Source organism: Phyllostomus hastatus, unplaced genomic scaffold, assembly GCF_019186645.2.
Source record: "Phyllostomus hastatus isolate PE091 unplaced genomic scaffold, TTU_PhHast_1.1 phas_contig_150, whole genome shotgun sequence".
NCBI classification, from domain to species: Eukaryota; Metazoa; Chordata; class Mammalia; order Chiroptera; family Phyllostomidae; genus Phyllostomus; species Phyllostomus hastatus.
The window spans coordinates 14,853,257-14,868,815 of NW_025333611.1; the positions used below are offsets into that span (position 1 = coordinate 14,853,257).

At 39.6% G+C, this 15,559-nt stretch overlaps 1 protein-coding gene across 2 annotated transcripts in view; it reads left to right on the forward strand.

The window, feature by feature from the left end:
* Positions 1–11,197, forward strand: part of CLINT1 (clathrin interactor 1) — a 57,182-nt gene extending 45,985 nt beyond the window's left edge. Inside the window, exons 9-12 of one of the 2 annotated variants that reach the window (XM_045819492.1) lie at positions 587–661; positions 5,855–6,147; positions 8,035–8,239; positions 9,463–11,197. In XM_045819492.1, coding sequence (XP_045675448.1) covers positions 587–661; positions 5,855–6,147; positions 8,035–8,239; positions 9,463–9,809 — 920 coding nt within the window. In that variant the 3' untranslated portion in view covers positions 9,810–11,197. The remainder of the gene's footprint in view (positions 1–586; positions 662–5,854; positions 6,148–8,034; positions 8,240–9,462) is intronic. The other variant, XM_045819503.1, reaches the window with a different exon arrangement.
* The last annotated feature ends 4,362 nt before the right edge of the window (positions 11,198–15,559 follow it).

Consider the following 15,559-nt stretch of genomic DNA (forward strand, 5'->3'; position numbering starts at 1 on the left):
TCATTCCTCATCACTAGAATCAAGTTAAATATTTTTGGCAGGAATTTCTACATGGGTGACAATGGCCATTTCAGTTCCTTACATTAGAGAACCCATGAACACTGTTTTATACCATTCTTAAGTGTGATCACTTATTTGTTATCCATCCAATTTCTCCATTGCAAAAGTAGCTTCATCCCCTTGTATTTACTAAATAACCAATGGGGTGATGTTTTGAGATTATGTAACTATCTTACTTCCCAGCAACATTTTACCCAGCATTAGCATCCATGGAGGGTTGTTACAAAGAGCATGACTGGCTGGATAAACTGCATGCCCATGTTATGTTTCTGAAATGTAAGTGAGGGGTAACTGACCACAGTTGTGGTGTCAGTTATCTGCTAGACACGGAACTGAGGAATGTAAGAGTCTGTGGTAGCTTAAAGGGACCGTGAAAACGTAGATCAACAAACTAGCTTTTATGATGGGTCTGGACCCTTTAATAGTGAGCATTTTTTACATGCGGTGCTAAAACAGCTTCCTGAAATTACTATCAGTTGTTCTGTGATTCTAACAATTTAACTTCTTCCTCATACTTAATTTCTAGGAGGATCAACTGATTTATTTGGCGGATTTGCTGACTTTGGCTCAGCTGCTGCATCAGGCAATTTCCCTTCCCAAGGTATGATCCAGTTTGATTGGCCAGAAATGTAGCCGCAGTGAAAAGGTTATCAAAACAAAATGACTCCCTCCCACACCCGCTTCTTTTTGGCATTTTTTTCCATACCGTATTTGTAATTCCTAATGGATTTATTCAAAGGTATATTATTGGGCCAGTGTCTTAATTGCACCCCACGAATTAATTTGGTACAAGCCGCTGAGGTACACTTAAAAGTGTTCTTACTGATAAGTAACTCCTACTTAGCTTTTTTCGGTGGGGAGTAGGGAGTTTGAATAAGCATTAATAATCTCTTTCAGTGGCCAAGGGTAGTGGGGTTTATGTTTAACTTACGATTTTCATGAATGACATTCAGGGACCTTGGGTATGGGCAGACTATCTTAGTAAAATTCATTTCTTTATAATTTAGATATCTTAAGAACATTTTTGTGACAAATGACTGGACTTCATTTTGACACATCCTTAGCAGTCGAACCTTAGGCAAAACTGCCTCACTCCATGCTAGATTAGAAATCTGAAAGTGCCCTACCGGGGTGTCCAACCCGCAGGCCACGTGCAGCCCAGGGTGGCTGTGAATGCAGCCCAGCGCAAAATTTTAAATTTACTTAAAGCCTTGTTTGCTCATCAGTTTTCATTAGAGTTTGTGTATCTAATGTGTTGCCCAAGACAACTCTTCCAGTGTGGCCCAGAGATGCTAAAAGGTTGGACACCCCTAGACTCACTGTGGTGATCATTTCATAATATATACAATATTGAATTATTAGGTTGTACACCTGAAACTGATACAATGTTACATGTCAATTATACTTGTTTTGAAAAAAAATCAAAGCCAACATCCAAGCAGAGTAGAAGCTTAAACATCAAGGATTAAGGTGAATGGCTTGTCTTTTTTCCCTTTTTTATCTTAAGGCCTCTACCACAGACTGTGGTAGCTAGTTAACTTTGGGAGAGACCCTGAGCCTCCAGCTTCTAAAATTGGGAGTCATGCTTCTTTTAGAAGTATGGTTATGCCTTCCTAAGGGTCAGTATCTTACTTCAGGCAAATCAAAGTGGAAGGTACATACTGCCCCAATTTTACAGACTGTCTATGTAATTCTCAAAGTTTTTATGTATATAAAGTTGCCTAATATGCAAATAATTCAAATATGTTAATGTTGCTAAGTGATACATCTCTTCATCCATATGAATGTGATTACTACAGCTTGATCACCATTACACAAAGGGCTGAAACTGTTGCAACAAAGTTTGATCATTTCTGAACCGTGTATGCCCCACTAGAAATATCTTTCTCTGATTAATCACCTGAGATCAAGTTTTCACATGGGCAACATATTTTGTCCCAATTTCCATTCTATTTGTTTTATCTATCAAACAAACATAAGACCAACATAAAGTTGACCTTTGTCCAACAGTCTTACTTGTTAGTTTAAACTGTTTAATATATAGAACTAATTGTAAAACTTAATTTAGTCTTTTTTTGTAGAGAATATCAAAGACATGTTTTTGTAAAACCCTGAGGTAATGAATATTAGCTGAGTTCTTATATTAAATTGTTGGTAGAGCTTAGGGTTTCTAAGTGAATTATTTTCTCTTTTGAGGGTGTTTATATTTTAATATGGTAATAGAAGAATATAATTTTAAAGACTTAATGTTCTTTTGATGTTTAGCATAGTGAGACACAGCATCGCTGTGGTTGGTTACTGACCTTTTCACCTAGACATAATGTATTTCCAAGTTGTAAATGAACACAGAGTGCAAAGAGATGGTGCTTTTTAAAAATATATATATTTTACTGATTATGCTATTACAGTTGCCCTATTTTCCCCACTTCACTGCCCTCCACACCCCCTCCCACCCACATTCCCCCCCTTTAGTTCATGTCCATGGGTCATACATATAAGTTCTTTGGCTTCTACATTTCCTGTACTATTCTTACCCTCCCCCTTTCTATTTTCTACCTACCATCTATGCTACTTATTCTCTGTACCTTTTCCTCCTCTCTCCCCCTCCCCTATTGATAACCCTCCATGTGATCTCCATTTCTGTGGTTCTGTTTTAGTTGTTTGCTTAGTTTGCTTTTGTGTTTGTTTTAGGTGTGCTTGTTAATAACTATGAGTTTGCTGTCTTTTTACTGTTCATATTTTTTATCTTCTTTTTCTTAGATAAATCCCTTTAACATTTCATATAATAAGGGCTTGGTGATGGTGAACTTCTTTAACTTGACTTTATCTGCCCTTCCATTCTAAATGAAAACTTTTCTCATTAGAGCAATCTTGGATGTAGGTCCTTGCCTTTCATGACTTGGAATACTTCTTTACAGCTCCTTCTTGCCTATAAGGTCTCTTTTGAGAAATTAGCTGACAGTCTAATGGGAACTCCTTTATAGGTAACTGCCTCCTTATCATTTGCTGCTTCTAGGATTCTCTCCTTAATTTTAATCTTGGGCAATGTAATTATGATGTGCCTTGGTGTGTTCCTTCTTGGGTCCCACTTCTTTGGGACTGTCTGAGCTTCCGGGACTTCTTGGAAGTCGTATTTCCTTTGCCAGATTGGGGAAGTTCTCCTTTATTATTTGTTCAAATAACTTTTCCACTTGTTGCTCTTCCTCTTCCCCTTCTGGTACCCTTATAATTTGGATGTTGGAACATTTAAAGATGTCCTGGAGTTTCCTAAGCTTCTCATTTTTTTGAATTCTGGTTTCTTCATTCTTTTCCGATTGGATATTTCTTTCTTCCTTCTGGTCCACACCATTGATTTGAGTCCCAGTTTCCTTCCCATCACTATTGGTTCCCTGTACATGTTCCTTTATTTCACTTAGCATTGCCTTCATTTTTCATCTAATTTGTGACCAAATTCAAACAATTCTGTGAGCATCCTGATTACCAGTGTTTTAAACTGTGCATCTGATAGGTTGGCTTCCTCTTCGTCGCTTAGTTGTATTTTTTCTGGAGCTTTGATCTGTTCTTTTGTTTGGAGCCTTCTCGAGCACCTGTTACTTAGTGAGGGGTGGAGCCTTAGGTGTTCACCAGGGCAAGGTAACCCACGTGGCTGGGTTGTGATGCTGTATGTGGGAAAGGGGTCCAAGAGGGAACAATGGCACTTGCTCTGCTCTCTGCTGGATTTCAGTCGCTTCCCCCACTTCCCCCAAGCAAATCGGGCCCTTCTGGTGCTGATTCCCGTGTGGGTGGGTCTGTGCACATTCTAGGACCCAGTGGGTCTCTCCAACAAACTCCCCTGTGAGGCTGGGAGTTTCTCCCGCTGCCGCCTCAACCCCCACAGGTGTTTTCAGTTTGTGATTTAGGGCTTTTTTTCCCTGCTCTGGGGCCCTGGGTTATGCAGTCCATCCCAATCCCCAGTTGTTCCTCCCGGTTTATCTGCGCGTGAATGTCGGACCGCCTGCTCCACCAGCCGCTGCCTGGTGGGGTCCCCCAGGTGCTGCCTTGCCGGCCAGCTGCCACCTTGCTGCGAGTCCTTTCTGCCCGGTTGCCTGTCTCTGCCCTTCCTACTGGTCTGGATGAACGTGTCTTCTTTAACTCCTTTGTTGTCGGACTTTACCATACAGTTTGATTTTCTGTCAGTTCTGGTTGTTTTTTATTTTTAAATTGTTGTCCTTCTTTTGGTTTGCAAGAAGGCAGTGGGTGTCTACATGTCCATCTGGGTCAGAAGTAGAGAGATGGTGTTAATTAATGTAGAAATACATACTCTTTGCGTTCAGATGACAGTTTATCTGTAACTCTTCTTCAATTTCCGTTCATGTTTATTTATTTGTCCCTTTCTTAAAGAAAGATTTATTTACTTAGAATAATGTAGTTAAAAACTTTTTAAAGCATCACATGCCTTTACATTTATTGTGTTCCAAGTAGCATTATGTATGAAGAATTCATAAAGCTTGACTTAGACTTTTATAAGGCGAACCTGAAGGACAGAGAGTGCAGTGTCTTGGCTCTCCCCTGTCTTTTCACAATTAACCCAAAGTGAAAATAACAACCTTAAATGGCATTTACTATTTATTAAATTGTTTAGTATTCACCACTTTGGCCCTTTTTTAACGTGAGGCACAGAGGTGGTTAAGTGGCTTGCTCAAGTTACACAGCTATTAAGTTACAAAATCCATATTCTTAAACACTGATGTTTTAATTAACTTTCTATTTTTATATTATTGATTGCATTAAGTCTTAAACTTGTAATTATATTTTGAAGTGTAGTGACAGTTACATATTTTTAATATTAGCATGAGTTCCCCTTTTAAAACTATATACCCCACTTTTTATTAAACAAGTAGATTGAACAGTCCTATTTGAAGCAAGCGGAATACTAAGGTTATATGTATTATGGCTATCTACAGCCCTTGTTTTATCAATGGAGCATGGCCAAATGGGTAAGCACTTCCCACAGAAATGTACTAACCCTACTCTTATTTTTTTGTATGGTTTTTTTTTAAAATTTTAAAAAAGTTTATTTATGTTTAAATAGAGGGGAAGGGAGAGAAACATCAATGTGAGAAACTTTGATCGATTGCCTCTCGGATTAACCCCTACTGGGGACTGAACCTGCAACCTAGGCCTGTGCCCTGACATGGAAGTGAACCAGTTACTCAACCGAGCCACACCAGTCAGGGCTAATTTCAATGACTTTTTTTTTCCATGCTTTTCTGCATTTTTTTCATAAATTTAATCGCATGAAGTTGGGGTTTTTGTTTATGAGATGGTATAAATTGTAGTTTGAGTTCTCTTTGAACCTCTCCAAATAATGAATGGAATGAGTTGAATTCTCTGACTTTTCTGAGTATGTCCTTACATGAGGATTCTGGGTCTCCCAGCAAAAAGCTTAACCAGTTCAGAGTTTTCTTCTTACTTTTAGGGGTCTTAGGCTAGTTCACATTTGTTTAGCTGGAAGCACATTAGATATGCAAACTTACGTTGAAGGGAGGTTTTGATTATACTCTCTGTGTGTCACCTCAGACCTGCTAAGAGATGGATTTTACTTTATCTGTGGGAGTTATATTTTTTTCTTTGCCATCTTGTTAATACTTGTGAAATATTCATGAGAAAGAACAATGTCCAGATGGAGATTGTACCTGCAGATGTTAATCTAAATGGACAGAGATCAGCTCTAATTTGTTTCTGTTCATAGATTGTTGCATTTGTGCTGTGCACTTGAGAAAGTTTCTTACCCTTAGCGTTCTCTCTTCCTCAGTGACTGCAGCTAGTGGGAATGGAGATTTTGGAGACTGGAGTGCCTTCAACCAAGCCCCCTCGGGCCCTGCTGCTTCCGGCGGTGAGCTCTTTGGCAGTGCCTCACAGCCAGCTGTAGAACTTGTCAGTGGCTCACAGCCAGCGTTAGGCCCACCTCCAGCTGCCTCAAATTCTTCAGACCTATTCGATCTTATGGGCTCGTCCCAGGCAACCATGACATCTTCCCAGAGTATGAATTTCTCTATGATGAGCACGAATACTGTAGGGCTGGGTTTGCCCATGTCGAGATCACAGGTGAGTTGTCTGCTTCCCTCAGAAATTGTGATTCATAATCTTTGAGATGCTCTGTCTAATCTAATGGCAGATTAGCATAAAACAAAAGTTAGCAAGCGATGGATAGATTGCGTTTGCACAGTGCATTTATCTTACATGCTTTCTCCCTGGCATAGTCCTTTGAGTTCTAGAGGGCAAGCCTTCTCACTCATCTTGTAGTCCATGCAGAGCCAGTCATAGTGGCTTGTACAGTGAAGGCACTTGCTGAAAAATTATTGAATTAATTTAAAAAGTGGTATTTAATAGTTTTTAAAAATTGTGTTTAAGAAGTAATAGAAAAACTCGCATACCTCATAGCTACTGCCGGTTTGGTTCCAGACCACCACAATAAAGTTGGTATGACAATAAAGCAAGTCACATGAATTTTTGGTTTCCCAGTGCACGTAAAAGTTAATGTTTGCACTGTACTATAGTCTATTAAAAGTGCAATAGCATAATATCTTAAAAACAATGTATATACCTTAATTTAAAAATGCTATATTGCTTAAAAAAATGCTTATCATCACCTGAGCCTTCATTCAACGAGTCGTAATCTTTCTGCTGGCAGAGGCTCTAGCCTCAGTGCTGATGAAAAATGCAATACCTGCGGGATGCAAGTGAAACCTGTACTGGTTTCACCCATGACTCAGTCAAATCTCCGGTCACGTTCTTCAGGAAGTGTCACTTACTGGTTGCAAACAACCATTGCTAATAAAGAAAATCATTTCCTAAAGTGATGACTGTTCTTCCATGTTCTGGGCCTGCTCTGCATTGTATAATGTTTATGCTTTTCTTTCAGCTGTTATTTTCATAAAGGAAAAATTAAAATTGGGAGCTTTTTAATTCATTTTTTATAGTTAAATCTAAATTACCTAAAACTAGCTTAGAATTTGAACAAGTGTAGGGTTAGAATATATATGTCTTAGTTGTACTAGGAACTTGGTTTTTTGATTGAAGCTATTCAGAATATTTGTGCAGGGTGCTAATTACTCATTTTAATTTGTAGATTCTCCTCTTTTGGGTGTTAGGATGAAGGAAGAAAAGAGAGAAGCAGAGGGTGACTGCTTTCTGTAACAGAAATTAGATCTGACATTGAGAAAATGGACATGAAAGCCACACCAGTACCATTAAATTAACTATGCACCACGGAAGAAGCCCAAGCCAGTTTATTTTTCGAGTTTCTTTATATGATCTAAGCAGAAAGCCAATGTTATTTGCAACCTTAGTTGCAGCTGTGTTATGATTCTGGGCATTGGTACATTTTAAAGTATTTCTTCCCGTTGCTATTCCTTTCCCTTTTCCTGCTCTTTTCACAGTTACCCTTAGTATTGTAACTAGCAGGCACCTCTGCTCCTTTCTCCCGAATTTCTCCTTTCTTCGGAATAGGTCCGCATAGAGCCAGCTCTGCTGGTGTTGCTCACCGTAGTCAGTGGACACGTTCACGGAGCAAGGAACTGCCCGACAGGATATATGACATACAACTTGCTGTTGTGATTGTTTTGCTTTCTATAACATGAGAAATCATATCCCGAATTCCATTTTGTAAGAATAACTAGTCTACTTGTATGTTTCCTTAAAGCTATCCTAACGTTAAGTTGGTCGTTGCCCTGGAACGGTTGCTTCCAGACTCTGGGTGATGGGAGGATAATTGTTTTCACCCCAAACATGATTTGGATTTCAGACGAACATTTTGGGAGAGTTAGTGATTCAGGCTATTGAAGACCTTAGAATAAACCATTTGTGGTTCTTTTTAATTTCAATAGTTTATTACAGAATTTGGTATATATTTGGAGTTACTGTGATTAAACTGCCATCTGATTATCTTTATAGAGCAGATGCTTAATTTTTAGAGCATTTTCTATTTTCCAGCCTTTGCAAAATGTTAGCACAGTGCTGCAGAAGCCTAATCCTCTCTATAATCAGAATACAGATATGGTCCAGAAGTCAGTCAGCAAAACTCTGCCCTCGACTTGGTCTGACCCCAGCGTAAACATCAGCCTCGACAACTTACTACCTGGTATGCAGCCTTCCAAACCCCAGCAGCCATCGCTCAATACAATGATCCAACAGCAGAGTAAGTTGCCGCAAGATTGATAAATCGTGTTTCTTTGTGTACGTGTAATCTTTTGCCCTGATGCCAGGATTGCTTCAAGCCATGAATAAAAATACTTAACACAAACTCTACTGAAGGCAACTAACTATGTGTTCACTTAAGAGTTTTTCAAATACTTGTTATCCCTCCCAGTACTCTATTCTGTTCTTGGCATGAAAACATTTATTGTATTGTGGTAAGTTTTGGGGTCCTGATCACTAAACTAAAAATATTTGTTGTAGAAAACTTCCTCATCCCTGGCAGGTGTGGCCAGTGGATTTAGTGCCGGCCTGTGGACCGAAAGGTCGCTGGTTCAGCTCCCTGTCATCGGGGCACGTGCCTGGATCGCAGGCCAGGCCCCCAGTTGGGGGTGTACGGGGGCAGCTGGTCAGTGTTCCTCTCGCACATTGATGTGTCTCTCCATATCTTTCTCCCCCCCTTTCCCTCTCTCTAAAAATAAATGAATAAAATCTTTTTTAAAAAAAGAAAAAAAACTTTTTCAATATGGGCAAATGTGGCAAGGATACAAAATCATCTGCAGTCCATAATCCCAGGATAATTACCATTAATTTACATTTTTTCCATTTTTCTGGCTGTATTTTTAATCATTGATTATTTTGTATTTTGTTTCTTGTAGTTCTCATTCAACATTAAGTTCTCATTTCTTTGTGTATTGAATGTTCTTAAAAAATTATTTTTAGATCTTTATAGTTATCCATCATTTAAGTGTACAGTTCCTCTATTGTTGGCTATTTCAGTTTCCAGCTTTTTGCTATTATAAAGAACTCCACAATTTTGTTTGTATAATTCTTTGTGCTTGTGATTTTTTTCCTGCATATTCTAGAAATAGAATGAGTCAAAGGATATAAACTTTTTTAAGGCTTTTGATCTACAGTAGCTCTTGATGGTTTGTTAGGTTGGATTCCACAATAGATTTTGTGGGAATGACTTTAAAATGCCTCATGTCTTCCCCTAACCCACGTTTACTGTTTTTACATCTATGGGAAACCAGAGCTAACAGCCACTGAATACTTCTCAAGAGAAAACAATGCCAGTTAATTGAATTCTCCTATAAAATCACTAAAAAAATTTTATTGGGGCTTACAGGTAATGGTGGTCAGGGAGATTGTATTATTTTTCTGTCCTGTGCATCTAAGAATTCAATTTCTAGTGGTAGAGTTATTTTGTCTCTTTTCTTCTGGTAGATATGCAACAGCCTATGAATGTGATGACCCAAAGTTTTGGAGCTGTGAACCTCAGTTCTCCATCGAACATGCTTCCTGTCCGGCCCCAAACTAGCCCTTTGATGGGGGGACCCATGCCTATGAGCATGCCCAGTGTGATGACTGGCACCATGGGAATGGCCCCTCTTGGAAACACTCCGATGATGAGCCAGAGCATGATGGGCATGAACATGAACCTAGGGATGTCAACTGCTGGGATGGGCCTGACGGGCACAGTGGGAATGGGCATGCCCGGCCTAGCCATGGCTTCTGGAACTGTGCCGCCCAAGCAAGATGCCTTTGCAAATTTCGCCAACTTTAGCAAATAAGAGATTATAAAGGAGCAGATTGAATGAAGGATTTTTAGTGGTGCAGATAGGTGATGTTGGGATGGAAAATGGTAATCAACTCCCCTCTTATCAATTAATTAAAATAAACGTATGTAAAGAACCAAAAAGGCTGTTTCATAAAAGTGAAATACCTGGTATTTCAGACGGCCAGGCAAGGGCACTTCAGACGAGGTAGTCCAAACCAACGTTCCCAGTGAGAATGGACCAGTGGGTTAGTGAGACCACTGAAAGAAAGCCTTTATACATTGAAGAGCTCTTATCAATATTGTAAGTTGTGGGAAGTCTGGAATAGGGCTGAATAAATATGTTTGAATCTCTAATTTTATACTTTTCTTTTCCTGAGGAACTTGATTTTCCTGTCCCTGAATCACCTTATCATAATTGGACCTGTTCCTTTTACTACCACTCTTGAGCCCATATATGAAATCATTAAAGTGGGATGATCAGTTTTTTATAAAAAAATATATTTTTATCCAAAAAAAGGCATACATATGTGATTATGGCTAAATCAGAGGTAACTGGAATGTATATACTTTTGCTAATGTTCCAGCAACAACACTGCTATCATACTCTCCAAATTTTTATTGTAACGAAACCTCTTTAAGTAATTGGTGATAGCTATGGGACTTTTCCCATATCTTCTGCTATACTTATCCTTTGCAGAACTAGGAAAAATTTTTTTTCAGGACTGCTCTATGGTTTCCTTTAAAAGAAGAAGAAAAAAACCCTCCAGTATTTTGTTTGTTTTTAGCAGTCATCATTACAAATTGCAGTGATTAACTTGGCAAGGCTTCCTTCCGTGTTTGTCCCTGTAGCCACCATTTAACAGTTAGCAACAGTCAAAAGAGAAAAATATTTATTTTTATTTTTTTGATGTCTTTTCAAAAAATTGAAAAGATAAAAATTCATTAAGACCTTAAGTTAAATATAAATGTTAGACCTCAACAATGTTGGCTTTTAGATTTTATACAGTATTTGTTTTGTTTCGGTTTTGAGTGTATATAATATGGCACTAGCAATATGGTTCCAATAGAGAAAAGTTAAATATATATTATTAAAGGAGACCTGTAGCAGTCGAAGATTTTATTGATTTAATGACAAATAAAGGAAATGAATTGAGATGTTTTTGTTTTCCTGCTGTAATTCTGCATTAAGCTCACATGAGAAATCATGACTCTAGAGTTTGGAATGCAAAATTGTTTCACCCTCAAGTTGGGAATATTTTTTAAAATAAATACTATAATATAGGTATCAAATTATTACCTCCCCACTTTGTGTTGAAATTTTTTTTTATTAAATTGATAAAACTTTGTTTCCATTGTATTCATAATGTTCTGTTATAACATTAAAATGTTCATTAAAATCAATGTTGAACTGCTTTTTCTTTCTTTCTGTTAGACATTTCAGACTGGGGGGGGAATAATTATAATTTGGGTAAAGTAATTTTTATAAATAATTTAAAATTATTTAATGACCTCCCTGTTTTTTATCAGACTCTAGTGTTGGGAATTAAAAATGAAGCAGCAAAGATATTCTGACCTGCTCCATTCTTGCTAATGTTCCCTCTACACCGTTTCTAATTAGGCAGAAATTCATGTACTTCTGCTAAGTGGTAATGCAAAGTGATTCATTTGCTAAATAAGAGATGAGAGAGAGTGTAATTAGCTGACTGCGGTTTTTAATCTTTCAACAATTCAATGTGTTTAAATTAGTTTCAAAGAACAGGAGCTTTCGAGTGTTGTTACTTCGGAACAGTTAAGGCAGGCTCTGGTGGCAGTATGGAGAGTGTCTTCACTGATTTTTAAAACCCATAATCTTGAATGAATTTTTCTATAAATTGGGAGCTAAAGCATCACCTTTATTATATGGTTCTTGGAGGAAATATTTTGTTTCTAAACTTTTGTGTTTACATTTTTTTTCTAATAAAATCAAGATTTCTCTCTAAAGCGTTCTCTGTACCATGCCTTCTTCCTGTGTTGTGTCTGTGGACAGAAAGAAGTGCCCATCCCGGTTACTAATGCACCTGAACATGCAGTTTATATCTTACCATTCTTTTTTGTTTCAGAGCCCATTAAAGAGGAAAATGTAAGATTTGCCACATTGGAGGTCCATGCAATTTAATGATTTGTCTCTGAAAGGGCTACTAAGTGATACTTCAAAGTGAAGTTCTAATACCCCCAAATTATTTGGAGTTGGCAAGATAATATTCTAATAATCGACTGGGCTCCCTTTTGCCTATCCTATACCCCTTTTCCTCTTCCACAGCTTCTCTGTAGTATCGTTTTCATTCTGTCTAATATTTGGGGGGTGGAGGGTGAAATAGTTACTGTTCTAGCAACTGACATTGAGGAGTGAGTCTCCACTGCCATTGCAGATTCATTTTTACTTCTCTGACACGATCTTCAGGAACCATAAATATATACAGTTCCTCTATGGTATTTTGAATATTTCCTTTACTGTTTAACACAAACTGCCTGAATGACATCCACAATGCTCTTGGTTTGGGGCAGTCACTAGTAAGTTGAGACCTATATTTGGAGGGAAGGATTAATAATTATTTTTCAAATATTTATGAAATACAGTAAAAGGAAGTATACTGTCCTTAGGAGCATACTTGATGGTAAACAGGCTCCTGAAATAAACGGGCTTGGTATTCCAACTCCTGGGGAACAGGACTGCGCTGTGGGAGGGGCTTGGGCTTGGGAGCAGGCAGAAATCCCATTGCAGCCACCAACTGTCTGAGTGATGCCTGGTCGACTGACCTGACTTCTCTGGGCCCTCATGTATTTTTTTCCTGTGAACTTAAAATCTGGACGTGTTGGATAATTAAACACTGGAGTGAAACCCACTAGCACATACATGCTTTAACGTTTCTCTGCCTCCCTTTTTTTTTTTTTAATGTAAATGCACAGACCAAAATTTTGTAGGTGCCAGTCACTGTACTAAAAAAAACTCCACATGTGTCATTTAATCTACATAAAGCAAGCCCCCAAACTCACAATCCCGCTTTATTTCTAAAAGCACTATGTAGTGAAGAAAGCCTGAGAGACTATTCTATTAAATTGATTTCTAATTGAGGATTTCCCTGTCTTCCTGAATTTAATTCCACTTTATTTAACAGCAAAGGAAATTATAAATGATCTGTTTTTGTGAATGTATTGACTCACTTCCACTGAGCACATGGTGCAGATGGGGGAGCGAGAACTAGGAAAAGTGCGTGAAGGAACCTTCCTGCAGCCAGTTCCGATGCTTCGCTTCCCAGGGACTGGGGAGGGATCTGAAAGTCCTGAGGGACTAACAGGTTTCATTTGTGACTCTTGACCGTGATTGGCATTGGGAAACCCTGCGTTTCCTTCCTGTTGGATTTTTCCTAGCTGCATAGTTGCAGCCATGTTCTCTAAAGGCTCCCAAGCACACTCTGCATTTCACAATGAGATAGGAGTGCCCAGAGTTGGTATATGGAGGGGTTTGGTCTCAGGACCCTCTTTACAGCCTTAAAAATTATTAAGGACCCCAAAGAGCTTTTGTTTATGTGGGTCATATCTATTGATACTTTCTGTATTCAAAATAACTGAAAAACTTTAAATTGATTCCACAGGAACCCATTACCTATCAACTTAAAATTTTATAAACAACTTTTCCAGAATAAAAATTTGTGAAAAGAGTGGCATTGTTTTTACATTTCTGAAAGTCTCTTCGTTACCTGACTGAATGAAGTGTAGATTCTCTTACCGGCCCCTGCATTCAGTCTGTGTTGCCATGTTGTGTGGAAGTCTATGCAAGAAGTCCAGTCACAGGGATACGTGGCTGCAAAGGCTGGAACCTTGCAGTTTCCCTGGAAGCCTCTCAGGCTGCCCAGTGATGCGCGGGCCCCACTTGGGGAATTGCTGCTATCACAAATTATCAGATAAGATTATTGCCTAGTAACTGCTTGTTTTATTCTGTTTATAAGGTAATCTTGGTGAAGTACAAAGAATTTAGTTTTCCCTTTCACTTCAGTTATAAGCTAAAGACTTGTCACGTGAAATTGCTCTCTGGGTACTGAATATTAAACATTAGCCCTGGCTGGTGTGTCTCAGTGGATTGAGCACCAGCTTGTAAACCCAAGGGTTGCCAGTTCAATTACCAGTCAGGGCACATGCCTGGGTTGTGGGGCCAGGTCCCCCCGGTCAGGGGAGTGCGAGCATCTGATTGATGTTTCACACATCAATGTTTCTCTTTCTCCTTCCCTTCCTTTCCCCTCTCTAAAGAAATTAAAATTTTCTTTTAATTGATGACACCATAGCTTTTGCTCAGTTTTTTAGATTCTTTCCTCTGATAAATCGTACGTAATTACTGGTTTTTATAATTACGAAGAAGCACATTTCTTTCTTTGGAGTTTTTAGAAAAGCTTAGCCTGAAAGACTGGGTGTTCAGTGCTTGGTAAACCTCCTGTTCTGTCCTTGGAGAAGCAGGAGTCAGATGGGTCACACCCGAAGACTTCTGACTTGTTTGCAAGGGGGCCTGGCCACCTCGTGTACTGTGTTCCCTGGCAAACCCTTCACAGGGGGCGTGGCTGTAGAGAGAGTGTGTCCACGTTTGTAAATTTCCTCACAAACCCCAGGTACATTTGATCCCAGCACCGGAGGAACCCAGCAAGGTCTCCATCGTTTCATGGAATGGCCGTGGCAGGCTCTCCTGGGCTCCTCACGTCCAGCAGCTCCCTCCCTTGTCCTCACCCAGGACACAGTGCCCTCCCTCCGACAGACACACGACAGGCGAGTCAGAAAGAGACAGCCAGAGGGGCTCTGAGGACACTGCTGCACAAGGTCCCCACACCGAGACTTTGTTGATGAACTGACCGCCATCGTCAGCCTTCAGTGAGCATGTTTGGCAGAGTTCTTACTCTGGAAAGAGGACGGGAATTTTAGGCAGAATTCCCTCTCGTCCTGGAGGGGCTTCACTTTGGAAACTAGTGCACACCATAGGCACAGAATCAACTTTTGTTAATGAATGAGACATTGAGGATGTGATCTTTTGTGTCTGGTAACTCGTGTACCAGTTTCATTAAACTATTTCCTAAAATGCAGTTAAAATACTGGTTGTGAAATACTGGGTTCCAGTATTCCTAGATTTTTTAATAATATTTTCACTTTCCAGTCATCAAAAATTACATCAAGGACAGCAATGCTAAAACAGCATGATAAAAGTCCATACCCTCCCAGCTAGGGAATGAAAGTGCCCTAGGGCCATGAATGGGCTACTGGACTGGTTCTGGTGGAACCAGAGGACCACTACCCAGAATTTCTCCCCTGTGTTTACTCACCCTTCCTACGTGCCCACTGCCTGCACTGCCTCGGGTTAGTTAGCACGCCGCACTGCCTGCAACAGGGGCCCACACAATCACATGGCAGTGTGTGCGTGTGTAAGCATTCCGAAGATGATCAGGTTGCTGTTACATACAAACAAGAGGCCTAATCTAGACAGGGCAACTCCAGAAGGCCTCTCTGAGAACAGAGCTGCTGTGCAGAGATCTGAAGAATGAAGAGCCAGCCATGTGACCTACATGCCTTACGGAGTTCAGCAGGTATGGCTGGAGCTCAGTGCAAAAGGGGAAACTGAGGCCAGGTGATGGTAATGTACTTGGTGTCTAGGGTGCTGAGGTAGGTAAAGGCTTCACTCTGCTCGAAGTTCCTCAGAGGGGACTGTGACCACCAGGGGTGGTATGTTCTTAAGGCTCCATTTGCTTT